The sequence below is a fragment of the Chenopodium album genome, chromosome 22, assembly GCF_948465745.1.
Source record: "Chenopodium album chromosome 22, dcCheAlbu1.1, whole genome shotgun sequence".
NCBI lineage: Eukaryota > Viridiplantae > Streptophyta > Magnoliopsida > Caryophyllales > Amaranthaceae > Chenopodium > Chenopodium album.
In genome coordinates this window covers 11252079-11273353 of record NC_137855.1, presented here as the reverse complement: position 1 = coordinate 11273353, position 21275 = coordinate 11252079, and the positions used below count along the sequence as shown (strand labels likewise).

At 32.3% G+C, this 21275-nt stretch overlaps 1 protein-coding gene across 1 annotated transcript; it reads left to right on the top strand.

Annotated features, from left to right (window-relative positions):
• Nucleotides 1-3491: 3491 nt before the first annotated feature.
• LOC145603942 (uncharacterized) lies at nt 3492-6213 on the top strand. Its single transcript, XM_081659908.1, has 11 exons — nt 3492-3638; nt 4173-4440; nt 4512-4565; nt 4647-4740; nt 4833-4960; nt 5036-5114; nt 5193-5304; nt 5418-5596; nt 5689-5809; nt 5929-5935; nt 6050-6213. The coding sequence occupies exons 1-11, from the start codon at nt 3492-3494 to the stop codon at nt 6211-6213; spliced, it is 1353 nt and encodes a 450-aa protein (XP_081516034.1).
• Nucleotides 6214-21275: the final 15062 nt, after the last annotated feature.

Here is a 21275-nt window from a genome sequence, read left to right as displayed (position 1 = left end):
TTGTAATCAAATTTGCATGTGGAAATATTAGTAAGAGTTGCTCAACTGTAAATTGCAGGGAAATAATATGAAGGCTATATTGTTTGGGGAACAGGTAGATAGTTTCAATGAAGCAATAGTATATAATAGCCAATATATTATTTCAAATGCTCCTATCAAGATTATTGAAGAGCGATGGAGAAGCAATTCAGATGGACTTCCATTTCAGATGACTTTTGGAGGACAAACTGTGGTGCAAAAAGTTAATGATTCAGGGACAGTAGATGGACCATTGTTCCAGTCTTTACAATCGATTCCTCACGTTGTAATAGCAGGCACCAAATATGGTAACCAGTATCTAATCATTCGCTTTATATTCTATATATATACCCAAAAAAAAAAAACAACAGGAATAAGAGAAATGTTCATTGATTGGTCATTATTAGCATTGCATAATTTATAATACTATTTTTGTAGATGTTTTAGGAGTTGTTCTTTATGTAGAAGATAAAGTGCGAATTGTCAATGGTATTCACGGCCAAGAATATCATGTTAGAGAGATTGTTATAACTGATCAGACGTAAGTTTATACATAATCAGAGCTCTGTACAAAATCATCACAGAAAATTCTATTATATTATATTAAACATTGTGCTTAAATTTTCAGGATAGATCAGCCTGTTATCATAAGTGCATGGAATGATTTAGCTGATAAGGATTGTGATGCTATTAGTCTATATGCTAAAACCTTTGATGTAATTGGTTTCACTGCTCTAAGAGCATCTCTGCATAAAGGTATGCATGAATACAATAATGAATTTCAATTTATGCATTCATGAACAATAGTAGATATATATTTGTGATGACATATTTTAAAATGTTCTTTACAAGGATTTTCTTTGTCTACTGGTATGTCTACTGAGATCATATATGATCCTAAAGGAGAAAAAGCCAAAATTCTCACAGAATGGTATGTATGCAGTACCTTTAAATCATTTGATATGTAATAATCTATACATTATAGATAGTAATGAACTTCCTATGTAGGGCACGGTTTCACACTCAGCAGCTTTTAGATCTTCAGACAAAGGTGCTGCAAGTGCGCTCTGCATCTATGAAAACAGCAACTATAAATATTCACAGCCTCAAAACCAAAAAGGTTTGAAATATGTCGTCTTAAGGATTAAATATTAATTTAACTCCTTACAAATGAAACTAATAATTTGCTACATAACTATATCTATTTATGCTGCAGCCATGTGATGTACTTCAGGAAGAACGACATTGGTTACGAGTGACAATACCTGATGCTAATTTAAAGAATGTCGTTGCTTATATTGGATGTTCAGCCTGTGGGAAACACATAGATATTCCTGTTGGCACAGAATTCAGCTGTACATTCTGCAAAAAAAAAGATAGCATTTCTGCATATCGGTAAAAAATATGAACTTCAAACTTTTCAATGCAACAACATAACTATATATATTACTTATATGGTCAATTTATCTTGTGAATATTATAGAGCTACATTCAAATTTGAAGCCATAGATGACTCAGGTTCAATGATTTTCTCAACATTTACAAGTGACACAGAAAAATTGTTTGGAATATCTGCACATGAAATTCATTTGATAAAAGAATCTGTAAGTACTTTCTTCAGACTTAAATTAACTACTATGCCTTCATAATTTAACAAGGTTTAAATTGTTCCTATCAGATAATATAATTATTATGTTCATATTGTTAAAACAGGATAATGTTCAGATGTTTGATTCAATTCAGCAGCAACTTTGTGACTTCGATATTCTCGTACAAGTAGGTCCTACAACAGCTCTTTCAAGAAACAATGTCCTTCAATGGTGTTTGAAAGGCATAAAGGTGGAAGCGAATAATACAGCAGAAGACAGTAGGAACTTCAAGTCAGTGTCTACAACACTTGCAGACAATCACAATGCTAAAAAGACAGATGAAGAGAACTTGTCTTCTGGTCAGGATGAACTGAAACAACTGCCTAAATCACACATAGCAAATCCTGAAAATGTGAAAGAAACAATTGCAGAGGCAACTGATAATATGGATATAGCTAGGTCATTGTTGGAGTTATCACAACCTGCACCTAAGAAAAGATATACTGAAGCACATATGACCAAAATCAAGGGTGTTGGAAGAGATGATGATCTTGCTATGCTTGGTGATTTAGGTGCATCAAATCCTATTTTGCAAAAACAAGTACCTTCTGGATCTGTTCACACGATTAATGTATCTTCTGTGAACTCTGAAAGCATTCCCAAGAAATCAATAGCGAAAAAACGGTCTATGACTTCTCTGTATCCAATAGCTAAAACTATGGATATTGTACAGAAAAATGATTCTGAGATCAATATCCAGCTTCAGACTGGAGAGACAAAGAGTTCCTGCACAGCTGAAAATCAGATTGCTCGGACATTCTCTACTACAACATCAGAAGAGTAACATATGGAAATGTAATTAGTACTTTTGCAACATGGTGATTGCATCTTTTGTGCAGAAATGTATTTTGTCTTATGCATGATTTTATAGAAAAAACACTATAGGAATAGTGTCTATTCATGCATGTTACTAACTTAGCTAATTAAGTTAGATTTCATGTACTGAAAATTTTGGATAGATGAATATGTTGCTTTTGAATACTTATAAATATATATATATAAGTATGCTATATATGTTATTTATGAATCTAAATCTGATTACAATAGGTCATTTATATTTATGATATTATAATGCAAAACAAAAATTCATGAGTTTATACTAAACTAAATATCTAGAATAAACTGTCAACAAAAAACAATGATCTAAATTAATGACACAATTACATACCTAAGCAAACTCAACATTTCTTAAAAAATACAACAAAAACTTCATGAGTTTATACTGAACTAAATATCTAGAATAACCTGTCAACAAAAAACAATGATCTAAATTAATGACACAATTACATAGCTAAGCAAACTCAACATTTCTTTTTTAACTACAATATAACATGCAAACTCAAACAGTACAAAATATGAGTTATGAAAGTTTTATGCACATTTCAAAAGTTAACTAAAAAAAAGAACAAAATCTTTGCTGAAAATACTCTACCTTCAGAATATATTATAATTACCAATATAAAAAAAGAACATGCAATTAAGATCTACCATTGATTTCCTTCCACCAAATCTCAACCATCTATTCACATGCATTCTCTACTATAAATAACTTTTTTTTACAAAATCAGAACTCTACCTTAGCATTAGAGAAGAACATTAATAAAAACTCTTTGATTCAAGACAATTACTATACTCAAAATAACAGAAATCAGTGATCGGTTAACACATTCTTCAAGCCAAGGTAATGTGCTATTCTTCACGATCTAATACCATTATAAAAATTTATCATGTTTAGTTTACTTATGTTTACATTTCTTAACTATATTGCATGCATAAAAAAACACTAACTATAAACATTTTTCATCATTGAATACAGAGCTGAAAATGAAGCCAGAATTGCTATATATTGAAGAGCTGAATCCTGAAACTAAAGAATACAGGATTCATGTCAAATTAGTAGCTATTGGAAATCGACATCAATCTTTTACTGATGGAACTCTTTATGAAACATTCCTATTTGCTGATGAAAAGGTAGTTTTTTAGACCCCTTTTATCAAACAATCTTTAAAATTGATGAAAAAGGTAAATTTTGTAGTCTAATAGGATATGCATAGCTTCTGTTGTCCTTATTATAAACTAGATAGAATTGACTAAAACAATTGCAACATAAAATGATTAACATAATTTCTTTGAATATCAACAAAAACATCAGCATGCATAATTATATAGTTTTATCGATATAGGAATATAAAACAGATTCTGACAATAGAAGATATAGTTCAAGAAACAAAAGGAAATAAACATAGAATTCATAATTATGGCATTAAAAACTACAATTTCAAGTTACAATTAATCTATTCATTATGTTCTAAATGATTGCTATATAATCAAAAGTTTAATATGATATGATTTTATCATGCACAATCTAAAAACTTTTTCTATTTCAGCACTACTACTTTAACCCAAAAAAAAAGACAACAAACATAACAACATCACTAGATACTATTGATTTGATATAGAATGCATATTTTTATAACTTATTCACTTATATTATTTGTCAAATAGGGAACTTTGATACATGGTCGTTTGATAGAAGATGAAATACACACCATTGGACCTAAATTTTCAAGCAACCAGCATTATGAAATTATTAATGCTCCTGTGAAACTGATGCCAACACATTTTAAGATAGCTCCTACGATAATTCCATATGAATTATCTTTTGGAGCACCTGCAGTAATTCATCAATTATGTTCAACAACTGGTCATGCAAAACCTGATTTTGCAGAAATTTCTACAATTGCTACAGTTCATTTTCTTGATGAAATATGTGGTATGATAGACTACTTATTCAATTCACAACTGATTATACTTTATGAGTGATTTAACATGAGTTAATTGCAGAATTGAAACCAGCAACAAATTTTGTAGAAGACATCTGTGATGATTCCACATATGGTATAGTATAGCAAATAAATACAAAAGTTAAACCTGATAAAATATTCACTAACATTGACATCTTTTTTCTAGATGTATTAGGTGTTGTCCTATTTCTAGAAGAAAAGACTAGGCTTGTTGACTCGTACTATGGGCGACAGGACTATGTTAGAGAAGTTGTTATAACAGATCAAATGTAAGACTATCTTGAATCTCTATTATTTTAACATCATTAAACAACTCAATACTCTAAATATAAGAAATGTAACACATATCATATTGAAATAGGAATGCACAACCTGTGATTGTCAATTTGAGGAATCATCTAGCGGGAAATGCATGTGAGGCTTTGAATGTGTGGGCTGAAAAGTTCATAGTAGTTGGTTTCACATCTATTAAACCAAGTAGGTTACAAGGTCAGTATTAAGTTGTAAACAATACTTCTAATTTCTAGCAACAATAATACCATAATCATGAATTTTTTCTTATAGGGTTTTCACTGTCCACTGGAATGTCTACTAAGATTATCTATAATCCAGAAGGAGATAGAGCTAATGTTCTACGTGAATGGTACACTGATATTTATAAATTATGAAATACATATTTCATTGTAAATCACTTTTTTACACAAAAAAATGAATACTATAGGGTAAGGCTTTACACTCAACAACTGCTAGATCGACAAGACAGGATTTTACAAGTGCGTAATCCTCAGACAGAACAAGACATTGTCACAATACAATATCTGAAAGAAAAGAAGGTTTGTTGCTATAATCATACATTCTTAGACAGTGTGAAACTCTATAATCCATCTAATAGTATATGTCAAGTTTCCTATTAGTCATATCAAATTAACTATGATAAAATATACAGCCACAGAATGCATTACAAAATGAAAAGCATTGGGTATTTGCAACGATACAGTTTGCTACATTGGACCAACTTATACTATACTTAGGCTGTTTGCAATGTGGAAAGCCAACAAATTATCCAGAAGGAAGACATTTTGCATGTAGAAAATGCTACACAAGAGAGACAGTGTCATGTTTCAGGTATAAGATAAAATCAACTATAGCTACTTACACAAAAGTTTTATAATAATACATACTCTTCTTTAACTATGTGTTCAATTAATTTCATGCAGGGTTGGTTTCACTTTTTATGCTGCTGATACTACTGACAGCATATTCTTAACAGCACTGAACAATGAAACAGAGGAGATCTTTGGAATGAAAGCAAAACAGTTGCAGGTCATGAAAGAAAATGTAAGAAATATAACCTCATTGCAAATTAAGTATATCAAATGTGAAATACATTTCTTAAATAAGAAATAGATTACATATTTTATTGCAAATAATACTCACTACAACTGAAATCATTGCAGCAAGACAGTATGTCTTTCACCATTGAAGAACTGAAAATCAAGTCAAAGCTGTTCAATTTTAAAGTTTGACCAACAGCAGCACTAACTGCGAGCAATATACTGAAATGGTCGCTCGAATCAGTTACCCTGGCTCCATCAAATAGCAAAATGCCATTCTCTAGCTGGTCATTGCAAAAACAAATACGAACATCAATGAAAAATAAGCAGTCATTTCCTCAACAACAAACCAGCACAGCAGCTGCTGAAGTTTCGAGACAAGGAGACCATCGTGATGAAGACATGTGAAATACCAATACCATATCATCAGGTCTGGAAAGCAGCTGCTCTGAGATTGATAAGAATCTCCTTTTGCTAGAATATATATACAGCTACTAAACAACAACATATTTGTGTTGCATTTTGCTCACTTTGCAGCATCATAAGTGAAATAGCTACTATAAGTAATATATGTTGTAATTATGTTGTTAGTTTTGTATCCTACTAATCAATTTTATTATTAATACTTGGTTGGTATATTTTAGTAGGAAATGTGAAAGGCCTTACTAAGGCAAAATATCTCACACATCAACTTGATTGGCTTAGTTAGTGAAGCAATTAATCCCTTTAGAAGCGAGGGGAAAGGGTAAAGCACAGACTGAATTATAAAAGTGAGGTTTAGAATTTGGGATAAAAACATACTTTTTCAATTTCGCCTCACTATTACTCATAAAGACCTTTTGTTTTAGAAATAGATGATATATGATAGGATAAAATGAAATGGAGTTAACAAAAAACTCCTGCCTCTAAAGCTAAACAACAAAATAAATAATTATAACCGAGCAAATTCTTTAGAATGCATGAGGCCTTACATATGAGTTTATCACTTTGTGATTGTAGCTTACTTTGTCTTGTCTCTTCATTCTTAAAGACATAAGAAAAAGAGAAATCAGATCATATCATACAAGATCAAACTAGATATAATTTCATGCATTAATTTTGTGAGGCATTTATATTTGACAAGATCATTTAGTAATAATCGTACATGCAAAATGATCTATTATACGATATTTGTCTGTAGGCTTGAAGCTCTTTAGTTGACTTCCAATATATCTTAAGAATTTCTCGTAGTAGGTTGACTGGCATAACAACAAAGTACAGGAAATGTAGATTCAAGGAGTCGAACCAAACAACCACTTGACTTAGGTGGTCAAGACTCACTAATTGTAACAAAAATGAACTGTAGAAAATGTGATAGTCTTAAAAATACTACTATTGCTCAGGAAAACAAAATTGTTTCAATTGATTTGTTAAAATCTAAGATTTAAATAATATATTAAAAAACAACTATTATATTATACTAATGTATAAGATCAAATGACATGCATATAATAAAAAATAACAATTTAACAAACAATACTGTCAAATACATATAATCATAGTTATTTAACATATATAATCGGAACACAAATTCTAAACATAATTCAGAACATAATAATGTCAATTGATAAAAATTATTTAATATATTTGTTACAAAAACCCTAAATACCTAACAAATCTTAGAAAAATTGCTAGCAGTTCGTCGATATGCATCTGAATCAGTCGAGGCCTCTGATCCGGAATTATTCTCAGATGTCATACCATCTTCCTCTTCATCATTTTCAGAAAATTCAATATCTTGATTTACTCCTTCCATCGCTACATCATCACCAACAGCCTCTCCTTCACCATCATCATTTCCACCTACACCACTAGCACGGTCCTCTTCGATCACAGCCGTTTCCACATATCCAACAGCCCTTCCAATTCCTCCACGCGTAGCATACAACCGTTGGCGACTTTCACTTAATCTCGAAAAAAACCCAGACATTCTTTGTGCACGAATTGTTTGTACCTGATTATACGGAACCCTAGCTTCTTCAACTTTACTCTTATACGCTGCTCTAATAGCCGCTAATTCTTCTCTCTTAAGCCTCTCTTGCTCAGCAATTGCAGCCATTTCTGCATACAGTGTAGAGAGCTTTGCTTCAGCATCTCTCAATCCCGCATTATCTGCCATTTTCAACACACGCAAGTTTTCAAAACAACAAAAAAAAAACAGAGAGATTTCAGGATAAATTGTAAGAAAATGATGAAATACTTCGTATATATATATCTAAGACGCTTATTTTGCTTAGTCCCAAAAAAAAAAAAAAAAAAGAAGCCAATTTTTTCTGATTTTAAAAAAAAAAAAATAAAATAAATAATAATGAAAAGAAGTATTGCTCTATTCCAAAAAAAAAAAAAAAAAAAAAAGAAGTATTGCTATTCTTTATTTTAGACCAGTTAATAAAAAAGCCCAATCCACAAAATAATCTAATCAATAATCAACAACCCTTATGACATAATTGTTTTTTTAAATACATAATTCTACAATAATATTTAAATATATATATAAGAATAAGATTCACTAGCAATTTGTCATCGTGTACATGTTCTTACCTTTACATTACTAACAATATGTGAAAGTTGTTAGATATATTTCATAGATCGATAATCTTGTTCATTTGCATTATCATTAGTCCATCTATCCGGCCTTTCTTAATAACTATTTTTGCAAAATTATCATTGTCCTTCTCCCTAATAGGAATAATCTCATCAATTTAGCCTCACATAAACTCTTTCATTTTGACATTACTAGCAATATCCCAAACATATTCATTCTCATTAAGATTTGTTAGTAATTTGTCATCATTTACATTTTGTTACATTACATTCATTTAAGTGTTCAATAATCCTGTTCATTTGCATTATCATTAGTACATCAACAATCTCATCCATTTGCATTATCATTTTTTCATCAACAATCTTGTTCATTTGCATTATCATTAGTCTATCTACCTAAACTTCCGTGACAAATCTCCTTTCAAGAATTGTCACTAACTTAGCCTCACATAAACTTTTTAACGACTTCAACATTACTAACAATATCCCAAATTATTTAGAGAAAACTCTTGTATATAGTGGTCGCACCATGTGAACAATTATCATAAAAAATTACTTCGTTAGTGTTGTAAACTTGTAGAGGTTACTTCATTAGTGTTATAGGGGTTATTTGGTCAGTGTTTAGGGGCTACTTAGTTAGTTTTATAAGAGTTAATTACTCGGTTAGTATTAAGGGATTTACTTTGTCTCTATTATAAGATTACTTTATACTTTTATATGTGGTTACATGGTGTGACTAGCCGTACACAACACAACCTATCCAATTATAATACATACTAGCCAACCAATTATAATACATACTATGTAGTCCATAATACTCATATCTATTTTATCCTCATTTTTTTCTATCTAATTTATTTTCCTCTTATTCATTCTTTTATGCTTTCGATTGTTACAATTAATAAGAAGATAAAAAGGGAGTTGGGTAGGGGGTGGAATTGAGTATTTAACTTGTAAAAGACAATATTTTCCCAGTGGACTTTACTACGTTTAATTTAATTGATACATTTATAAAAATAATAAATTCTCTTTCAAACTAACTCATCTGTGTTAAATAGACCAGTTTCTCTTTTTAATTTTTTTTTTTTTTTTTGGAGTGTTAAATAGATCAAATTACTTGATATATTTCTGATGAACTTTGAATGAAACAATTAAACTGCACTATTTTATTGCTAAAAAAAATACAATATACAAGCAAATACATATATATATATATATATATATATATATATATATATATATATATATATATATATCCATTGAGAAGCTAATAATCGAATGGAAAAATATTTAATTTATTAAAGTTGATCGAGTGCCATGACCTCCATGAACGGACTATTTCTCATAAAGTTATAATTGTGAGCTTATGATGCAAAAACCCAAACGTTTTTTTAAAAAAGTTAATTATATTAGAGCCTAAGACCACTTTACATATCCTAAATAACATATAATAACTTCTTTATTGTAATGAAAAAGAGAAACCTTGGAGAAAATTGACTAAAAACAAATCAAATCCCAGAATAATAAGGCAAAGGCAATGGTAAAAGGCTATTCTCCACCAATTGAAATGAAAAATGATGTTTTAAATGTGGCGAGGGAAATTAAATTGCAGCATTGAATGTTGAGATTAATCTAATAAAGGCTGATTACTCAAAGAACCACCTAAATTGCAGTCACTGACCCAAAAATGTTATGTTATATTCTCCAATTCTGATTTAAGATGCTACTAAAGTCTTGAGGAGTTATGTACTTATGTTGTTCCTAATTTAACCTTATAGTAAAAACTAAAGAGTAATTCAAATATCATAAGCTAAAAAACTCAGTCAAAACGGTACAAAAATAATGTATTTATTGATCACATATCATGAAATAAGAAACAAAACAAACACATGTTTATAACTACTAGCAAAAACTAAAATGAAAGTTATACAATAAAACTATCAATTTGATATTTCATTATTTCAAATTAAAAATCTTAAAAATCAGTACTCGGTTGCAAATACACATATAAAGCAAGACGTTTGCTTCGACTAAGCTTCAAGACAGCGCCTTCACCTATTTGCACATCAATCTCATTGATCAATTTATCCACTCCTTTTCTAATAAAACACTTAACAATTCTATTTTCAGATTTGTGTATCTTCAATTCGCCTTCATATTTATGATCATAAATACGCAACAAAATATTGGTTGATTCTCCAAGATCTTGAAAATGCTCACGAGCAAAATCAACGGGAACATTCTACAACCAAAAAGACAAACAAAAAAATTAAGTCATTCGTCAACATCATGAGCTAATACCATTCGAGGACTCAGGAATAACATTCTACAACGGTTCGCAACTAGTATCCTAGATACACAAGAATATCTCTAATAGTCATTCGTCACCAACATGAGCTAATACCATTCGTCAACATCATTCGTCACCAACATGAGCTAATACCATTCGAGGACTCAGGAATATCGGCTACAGTAGAATATCTCTAATAGTACTGATGTTGACGAATAACGAAAAGGAAGCCCACCATGCTCACCGACATGTCGGCTAGATGGAGACTCATATTCATTATTGGAACCTCGTGTTTGCGAAGTCGTTGTAATACGACCAAGCTGCCTTTGAAATAGACCCACGCCCCTTGTCATCAAAACCATACGCACGCGCGCGTCTTCCGAAGTTTCACAATTCAACTAAAAATTAAGTGACGGCACTGACACTGGAGCACGGATATGCCAGAACCGACCTACTAGACACTGAGCAAGTGACAGTGAGAACTCCCTATCATCCCATATTCGTCCTATGACACAACAATCCCAGTTTATAGGAGCTTCATCTTGAAGTTGAGGAAGGGGTTCAAAGTTCTTGCCTATGTAGAGGATACACAAACGTAGAAGGGTGAATGTAACGAGACATACTTGAACTTGTACAGAAACTTAGAAACTTTGGGAATTTGAGAACTTTCTCTCACTAGAGTTTTTTTACCCACCTAGCTTTCATAATTATTTTCGTGTTTTTTCTATATTTTACTCCGTACAAAACTATAAAGAATTTGTTTTTTCTTTTGTTTCTTTAAGCCTCCAAGGTGTACTTTCCAATCAAACAAAATTCTATTTAGATCATTTTTATAACTTTGTGTACGTCGTGTTGTGTATATAAATACTATGAAATGATGAAAACATCTCCAAGCCTTATTTACCTTAATTAGATACGGAGTAAAAGGTACATACCCCTCCCATCAGGAGGCAAAATACAAAAATATATACTTTATGTGGCCGCAAGAACAAAAGGAACAAAATATTAAAGAGCGTATGTATCGTATTATACATTTACAGGCCGGAGTTATAAGACTAAACAAACTTTGAGTACCTCGTTCCAAAAAAAAAAAAAAAGAAACTTTGACAATTACCACCTTCTGTTATGGTCATTTTAGCAATTACCACCTTCTATTTTTTTTTTTGAAAATTACCACCTTCTATTTTCAAAAACATCAAAAGTTACCACCTTCTTGCCCCCCAACTATCACGTGACGTCGTTTTGGGCCCATTCTTTCCCTTTCCTCCCTATTTCCTTCACATTTCTCATTCCTATTTGGATTCTCATCTCCGCTTTCACTTTTTCTCCCCCAAACCACCAATAAGTGTTCGTCAATTTTGATTTGGAGGAGTGAATTGAAGTGTTTTTGATTGTTTGGGGGAAAAGAAGTGAAAGGGGGGGATGAAAATCGAGTTAGGAATGAGAAATATGAGGGAAATAGGGAGGAAAGGGAAAGAATGAACCCAAAATGACGTCACGTGGTAGTTGAGGGGCAAGAAGGTGGTAACTTTTGATATTTTTGAAAATAGAAGGTGGTAATTTTCAAAAAAAAAAATACAAGGTGGTAATTGCTAAAATAGACATAACAGAAGGTGGTAATTGTCAAATTTTCCAAAAAAAAAAAAAAAAAAAAAAAATTTAGGAAGTAAAGGATAGAGTTCATCAATGTAAAACCTTATTAATTAAGAGTCTTCAACACTACTAACAGCGGAAGAAAGATTGATTGCGGCAGTATCGTTGAGGAGAGTCGGCGCCACTGATGATGAAGTAGTACAAGTAGAATAGCAATTGTGACAACGGAGGTGTACGGTGATGGTGATGCTGATGCTAATAGAGGAAAGCACAACCAAAACTATCCAAGATATCCATTTCTTCAACAACATTTGAATACCACTAGTTTCACCATTTTGAAAGCCTGGAATAACGGACTTAGTAGGCGAGGGTGCTTTTATTCCATCTTTGTAGAATTCCGAAATCTGGGATCCGGCTGCTGCAGCTTTCAGCGTAACTTCAAGGTCATTGACTACAATCAATAACAAACCATGCAAACATAGTTAAATTACTAATATGAAGAAGAGATCATTATATTATTACATCTTAATTTGATAGGTTGACTAGCCAAATAAATATTAGATCAGTACAAGAAACAATGATGATCAACACTTAAGAGTATGAGATAACCTGAAGCAATACTGGAATTTGGAGCCGAGGCAGCCGATGTCAAGCTATCTTCTGGTGCTTTACGCCCGGATGCTACATGTGTAATGAACAACACGAGCATGCATGATTTTAATGACTTTTTAGCATCCATGGCTTCGTGAATTTGAAAAAAAAAAAATTATAAATAAAATTTGGAAACTTAATACAAGAAGAAGCTAGAAAGACCGATTTAGTGATTTAAAAATTCCCAAATGGAACGATTGTTTTAAAGGTCGGATACGCAAGGGAATTAGGGAAGGAAGACCTCAAACTAGAGATGGTAATGGTAATTGAAGTTATACTATTTAAAGGGGCTAAGTTTATTTAATTTACTTCTTGGAGAAGATAAGGTGAGCCGTTTTTGTTGACTTTTCCCTTATAAAATTTGGTTAAATATTGGCGCTTTCTGTTTGCAATGAATTTTTTTATCTTATAATTTTATTTTAGAGTTCGGAAAGTCTAAAAACCCTATTTTATAATCTTTATGTATTCTTATATAAGCAATTATGTGCCGCCGTGGGTGAAGAACTATGACGCAAGCCTCAATCATCAAATTCAACCTCTCAATTTCTTATATGTACAACACCTTTGCTAGAACTTATCTAACGTTCGTCAAATTGTGAGAAGAGCTCTGACACATTTAAACTCCTACCATATAATGATCCTCTTACTTTGCAACAATCAACCTTTTCTTGTGCGACTAGACTATATGTGTTAATTAATGTGCGATCTCGATTTTTCGGAAGGTAATCACACAGATTTATTTTAGAATTGTTTGTATAATTATTGCTTTATATTATTATTGTATAATTGGATATTCATATGCTTGAGTGTATATATATTTGATTGACGTATATAATTTTATGATATGATCTGTTTTAATTGTCTTGTTATTATTGGTATATTGATTGATTTGTGTTATATTTCTAGGGTTTTAATGTAGTTGCTATAGGGAGTATTGTTTTATTGAGGTTTTAGGGTTATTAATGCAGAGTATTATTTTGGGTTGAAAATTAATTAATTTTGGGTACTAGTATTAGCCATATAAGAGTTGAGATATTTTATGAATTGGGAACTTGTGCCAATATTGAGATATTATTTATTATCATGTGAAAGATTATTTGATCAAGTATGAGATCAAAAGGTTGAGAAATTATTATTTGTTCTTGGTTTGAGGCTCGGCGTTATAGACCTAGTCCTTGGCATGTTGGTAATGAGATAATGATCATGAGTTAAGAATGAGGTACAATCTTTATATTATTTATATTTTTCTATGGTCCCCTACAGTGGGAATTGGCCCGTATGTGGTCTGGTTCAAGGTGTTTTCTAATTATTGGGAGTATTCAAGTTTTTATACTTGTTGGTTTTATTCGAATTACCCATGTCCAAGGCTAGGTATAGAACAAAGAGCATGGCACACTTATTGGGTATGATCAGTTAATTGAGTAAAAGGGTTTGTATTATTATTCAAGGTTATTTTCAGAGTACAATGTGTAATGTAGTTTGAACTACATTGTTTAATTGAGCTAGTAATGTTGATTATTTTGCTATTCTTTGTATTCTGATATGTGGTGATTACTCAGCTTTTTGCTGACGTGTATGTTATTTTGTTGTGCTACTTGTGTTTGCGGCCATGTCTTTTTCTTATGGTGGCCCTGCGACGATCTATTTTGGAATTTGTCCTTAATGGTGAGCAGACAAGATTATTTAGCAGGTTGATCAAGTGATCGTAGCTAAAGGAGCTCAAGTGTTTCGATTAGTTTGTTATAACAAGTTTGTAAAGTTGTACAAATAGCTCACCTAGATTATTGGGTTGTAACTATTGGGATTTTGTAAGCCTTAGCACTTGACAGATTGTCGAGTGTGGCGGTAATACCTCCGATTTAGGTGTATGCTTCCGCAATTTTATTTAAAGGTTGTTTATTTTCCTTTATTTATTGTTTATTATTAGCTAGTAAATCGGGGGTGTTACAAGTTCAGTTCCAATCAGTTCAGTTCAGCTCTTAATTTCCCTCTCACATAAAATATTCATTTCAGCTCAATTCAGTTCAGTTCAGTAAATATGAACAGGCCCTTACACATTACAAAACTACTTTTTTTTTTAAAGACTTACTTACAACACTTAAAAACCATTGTACTTTTTATCAAGCCACATTTGGCGTACTTTTTATTTTATTTTATTTAAAAAAAAAGTTTTGTAGGAAAACCACGGACACCAGCAAAGGGCTGTAGCATGCAGAAGATTACGGACACCAGCAAAGGGCCGTGACAGAAGACTACGGACACCAGCAAAGGGCCATGGAAAAAAATTACGGACACCAGCAAAGGGCCGTAGTAGAAGACTACGGACACCAGGGTCGTGCCAACAAAAAACTTTATGTCAAATCTTTTAAATTATATATTAGATAACAAAAACATCTTGAAAACATGCTTCTTTCTAATCATACAAATTCTCATTCAATTCACTTGTGGGAGCGAGAAAATATAGTATTATTTTTTATTTTTTTGACAACGTATTTTCAAATCTTGTTGGTTTCTATGATTTTCCGCAACGTCAACATCTACCATTGTCAATGTCATTTGTCTCTCCACCACCGATTTTTTCCACGGTTATTTACCAGCGTAGTTTGATTTGTTTGAGGTTGACTTTGTGGATCTCTAATTTGTTTTTTTTTCCTAGTTAATTGAAGCAAACGGGTATATTTTGCTAGATTGATGTAGTCGACACCAGGGTTAATTGAATTTGAGAATCTTATTTAATTGAAGCTATATCAATATCATGTGATTGCATTCATGCATGTTTAAAAATTTATGCAAATTAGAATGGTTGATTGTTGATATAACTTTTTAATTTTAATTTATTTTATTATGCATATCAGCCAACAAAATACAAATACACCCAACTGATGTATGATATCATCCAACATTAGGAACATATCAAACATTAATAAAAACATAAAATATACATATCACTCAACAGATGGAACATATCAGCCAAAAAATGAAGCAAATAACAATAATAATTAGGAAAATTTGACTTTTGCTACCTCACAAACACATCAATTTCACTTTTGCTACCTCGGAAAAATTTTATTTTATTTTGCTACCTGACAGTTACTCTTTTTTTAAGTTTTGCTACCACTTAACGGAATCCGTTAAGGAATCCGTTAAGTGAATCCATAATAACACGTGTCGCGTTATTATTGGCCCAAAAAAATAAAAAAAAAAATAAAAAAAATAAAAAAAAAAATTTAAAAAAAAAGTTAAAAAAAATAAAAATAATAAAAAATAAAAAAAAAAACCTAAACTACCCAGCCACCACCCCCGCACCACCCCCGCTCCACCACCCCCTTCCCCCCACCTCACCTCACCCCTCCCCGAAACCACCAGCCACGTTGCACCACCACCCCCTACCCACCGGAACCCTTCCCCTCCCTTTCCCGCAGCCGCCTCGCCCCAAAAACCACCAAACCCAAAAACCCTAGATCCCGAAATGGCTCGAATTTGGCCACGAATTTGGCCACAAATGGCCGAAATTGGCCGATTTTGGGGCTCAGTGGCCTTGATCGGCCGATTTCGGCCTTTTAAGGCCAAATTCGTGGTCGTTTTTGGGTAGGGGTGGTGGTGCGTTTTTGGGTTTGGTGGTTTTTGGGGGCGAGGCGGTTGCGGGAAAGGGAGGGGAAGGGTTCCGGTGGATAGGGGGTGGTGGTGCGACGCGGCTGGTGGCTTCGGGGAGGGTTGCGGTGAGGTGGGGGGAAGGGGGTGGTGGCGCGGGGGTGGTGGCTGGGTAGTTTAGGTTTTTCCTTTTTTTTTTAATTTTTTTTTAATTTTTTTTTAATTTTTTTAATTTTTTTTAATTTTTTTTTAATTTTTTGGGCTAATAATAACACGACACGTGTCGTTATGGACCCACTTAACGGACTCCTTAACGGATTCCGTTCAGTGGTAGCAAAACTTAAAAAAAGTGTAACTGTCAGGTAGCAAAATAAAATAAAATTTTTCCGAGGTAGCAAAAGTGAAATTGATGTGTTTGTGAGGTAGCAAAAGTCAAATTTTCCTAATAATTACACAAATTTTTGTATGCGGCTGGCCACATGGTGCGGCAGGGGTTACTTGTATGGTGTTACTATAGGTGTTACTTGTTTCTGGGGGTTACTTGTATGGGTGTTACTGGTTTTGTCAGGGATTACTTGTAGGTGTTACCTGTATTCCGGGATTACTTGTATGGGTGTTACTGGTTTTGGTCAGAGGTTACTTGTAGGTATTACTTGTATTATGGGGTTACTTGTATTGGTGTTACTAGTTTTGGTTAGGGGTTACTTGTAGGGTGTTATTGGTTTGGTACGAGATTTTGGTCTGGGGCGGTTACTCAACCCATTCAAGTGTTCCATACAAGTAACCCCAGAATACAAGTAATATTCTACAAGTAACACCTACAAATAACTCTAGAAACAAGTAACCCAGAATACAATTTTTTTTTTCAAGAGTTACTTGTACGATGTTACTGGTTTTGGTCAGGGGTTACTTGTAGGGTGTTACTAATTTTGGTCGGGGTTACTTGTAGGGTGTTACTGGTTTGGTATAGGGCATACGTACAAGCAACCCTTGAACAAATAACTCATACAAGTAACCTTGAATAAGTAACTCATACAAGTAACCCATGCATACAAGTAACACTTATATAAGCTAGTAACGTAACTCATATAAGCAACCCTTGAATAATTAATCATACAAATAACCCCTGAATAAGTAATCCATACAAGTAACCCCTTTAACAAAAACAAGTAACCCCTAAAAAATACAAGTAATCAGTAACTCTTGAAAAAAATAAAACAAGTAACCCCTGAATGATACAAGTAACCCCTGAATAAGTAATTCATACAAGTAACTCTTGAAAAAAAAATATAAGTAACCCCTAAATAAATAATCATACAAGTAACTCCTAAAAAAAAAAACAAGTAACACCTGAAAAATACAAGTAACCCTGACAATACCAGTAACTCCCATAATTTTTGCTGACTTGGCAGCAGGCCACACCATGTGGCCTGCTGCACCAAAAAGGCACTGTAATAATTATAAAACTAAATTACTATCCTAATTTACTAGCAACTAATAATTAAGGTAAAACTATTTACTTACTCCCACATCACTTTATTAATTGGACAGAATATTAGACAGAATGAACGTCAATATTGGGTGTTTGTTTTGGTTATGGCCGTATTTGGTAAACAACTTATTCGAGCAAAATTAGCTTATTTGACTAATATTAGTTTATTGACTATTAAATAAGCTAATTCAAGGTGTTTGGTGGGAAGCTTATTCCAATAATACGCTATTTTTGAAAAAGCTCCTAAAAAGGAAATTTTCAATTAGCTTATTCATTAATTTATGGTGAAATGATACTTACACCCCCATTTAATTTAAAAACCTACCTAAAGTACCTACCCCACAATTAGCTTATTGGTCATTTCGCATACTCAATCAACTTTAAACTATCAGCTATTTACCAAATAGTTTTATACAATCAGCTACTCCCTCCGTGTATTTTAAATGATATATTTTCCATTTCCGGTCGTGTTTTTTTAAGTGATACATTTCCTTTTTTGGCAAAACAATACATTAAAGGAAAAATTGGCCGTAACAACACCCACTATGACAAAGGTGCGTGTAGCAGCACAACTTTTCGAGGGTGCACTCAACATCACAAACTATGCTCTTGGGTGCACATAACAACATAAATAACATTTGCAATATTTAGATTTGTTGTGAAAGTGAAATCTTAAATATTTTTAATGCTTTTTTTTTTAAAATATATTTTTGATTAATTCCATTCTACTTTATTTTCTATCTCATGTAATTAAGTACTAACTATTAAACTGAATTATTTTAAAAAGTTTTCGCCATTATTTTCAATCGTTTGTTTCTTCAATTACTTTTTTTTACATCTCATGTGATGATTGACTTAGTTTTCTTCCATTATAATTCACTTTTTCCCTTTAAGTTATTTTCTCACAACCTCCACAGTTTAAGTGTTGTACATCAAAAAACAAAAAAAATCAATTTGGCATATCCTAAAATCCAATTCTAAAATTATTTGTTGATTTAAGTACTTAAAATCATTTTGTGTGCCGGGGTTAGGTATTAGAAAGTTACCTTTGTATCCTAAAATCTTATAGAATAAAAACATTCAAATGATTTTTTTTATTTATCAATTTAGTATTTAACTAAGTGGAAAGGGAAAGGAAACTAAGTCAATATGTGAGATTGATATTAGAAATAGTCAAAAAGTAATTGGAGAAGCGAACAAAGAAAAATAATAGCACATATTTTTTTTTTTTTTTGAAGGAATCCGCTTAATAATATGGTGGAGGTTAAGAAATGCTTAAATGAAAAAAATAAATAGAAGGTAAGGCTAATTTAGTCACGCGTGATGGAAAATTATATAAGTTTAAATAATGTTTAAACAATTATATACAATAATAAAGATTTCACTTTTTTCCATGGAATTTTAGTTCATTAGTGTCATTTTATGCTAATATGTGCACCCAATTACATAGTTTGTGCCGTAAACTGCACCTTTAAAAGGTTGTGCTGCTACACGCACCTTTATCATAGTTGGTGTTGTTGCGGCCAATTTTTCCTACATTAAAATATTATATCTCTCTCCTCTCATGATCCCCACCCAAACTTATTGACTACATTTTTATTATATCTTTCCTCTCACATAAATTACTTTTCAATAAACTATTAACCCTACTATCTTTCTTTAACAATTTTTTAATACTCCACTACCCCACTTACCTCTTATTTTATTTAAGTCAAATAAATTGCCTAAAACTATGTACCAGTCAATATGGATCACTTAAAAAAACACGAAGGGAATAATAAAAATAAGTTAGTCAAATCAGTTAATACAATCAGCTAACATAATCAGCTTTCATCTTTAAGTTATTCACCAAACACGACCTATATGTAGTACTTGGTAGTGGCGCACAAGACATTGGTTGCTCACGATACGCTATCGTAGGATATGGGACGTTTATAATCTACCATTATCAATAAATTTTGATTGAATTTGGTTCTTTTAAAGAGAGAAAGTTAATATGGATTAAATTTGCTAATTTTACCTATCTCATGCAAAAGCAAGTACATGTAGACATTTTGATCCGATCCCAAGTTTTGAGTATCATGCTTCAATTAACTAAGTTCTAGTATAATCTGATTTGAACGTCTAATTTGACTAAACTTTGACCTTAATCGTACAATAATCTAAAAAGAAATAAAAAATATCAAATGGGAACTTTTTTTTTGGAAATAATATTGATTCATAAATAAGTCATATGATATCTACAAAGATATTTAGATCATGATAATTGAATCAAATAAAAACATTCCGTAAGCAAAACTACGACCGTTGTTGCAAATCATACATTCTTCATACCCTCTTCCATATCGCTGTAATTTACAGCCTTCTTCGGCGAGGGGGTCTATCGATCTGTTGTAGCCGTGCAGAAAATTACTCCCTAGATTGTTGTCGAGATATTAACCTCTTTTTCAATCCCGCACAAAAATTTACCCATGAATCAACTCTATAGCAATCCATGGAAAAAAAAAAAGCAAATCCTCCTTCAAAAGAGAGAAGAAAAACCCGGTCTTTCGAAGAAGCCAAATCCCCCTAAACAAGAAGAAAAAGCCTGTCTTTCGAGGGAGAAATATTCCTCTTAGAAGAGGAAGAGTTATTATAAACCTAAAACAAGAGAAAAAAAAAACAACGATTGGGATCTATTTAAACTTATTTTTTCTGAAATAAGTTTAAATAAATTGAATTAAACAAGACCTAAATGTAAATTTTCTCAAAAAAAAAAAAAAACCCTAAATGTAAATTGACGTCAGAATCAAGGTTAGTCAACTCAGTTTTCACGGTTCCACCTAGGGGTGAGCAAAAATTCAGGGTACCCTGATATGGAACCGAAACCTGTTCGGAACCGCAGGTTCGGAACCTGTTGATCAGGTTCCGGTTCCGGGTAATAAAATTAGGAACCTGTTGCAACAGGTTCCGGATCCGGGTAATAAAATTTTGGACCTAGAACCTGTAGGGTACCCTGTTAATACAGGTTCCCTATAGGGTACATGAAACCGGAACCTATATGGTATTAAATATTCTAGACAATTAGTGTTGGTTTGTTATATTTGAAGTACTATACTAAGTCGTAAGCTTTTATTGTGATCATCTATTTTTAAAAAAAAATAAATTTGTCACAATTTATCAAGTAACTATCAAGCTTACTTTGACAGACAGGGTACCCTATTTAGGAACCGAAACCTGCATTTTTAGGAGCATGTTGCAACAGGTTCCAGTTCCTTTTTTAAGGAACCT

Coding starts and splice junctions, on each gene's coding strand:
- LOC145603942 (XM_081659908.1), top strand. CDS start 3,492: ATGAAGCCAGAATTGCTATATATTGAAGAGCTGAATCCTGAAACTAAA. Junction 3,639..4,172: donor TCCTATTTGCTGATGAAAAG/GTAGTTTTTTAG, acceptor TTTGTCAAATAG/GGAACTTTGATACATGGTCG. Junction 5,115..5,192: donor GCTAATGTTCTACGTGAATG/GTACACTGATAT, acceptor TGAATACTATAG/GGTAAGGCTTTACACTCAAC.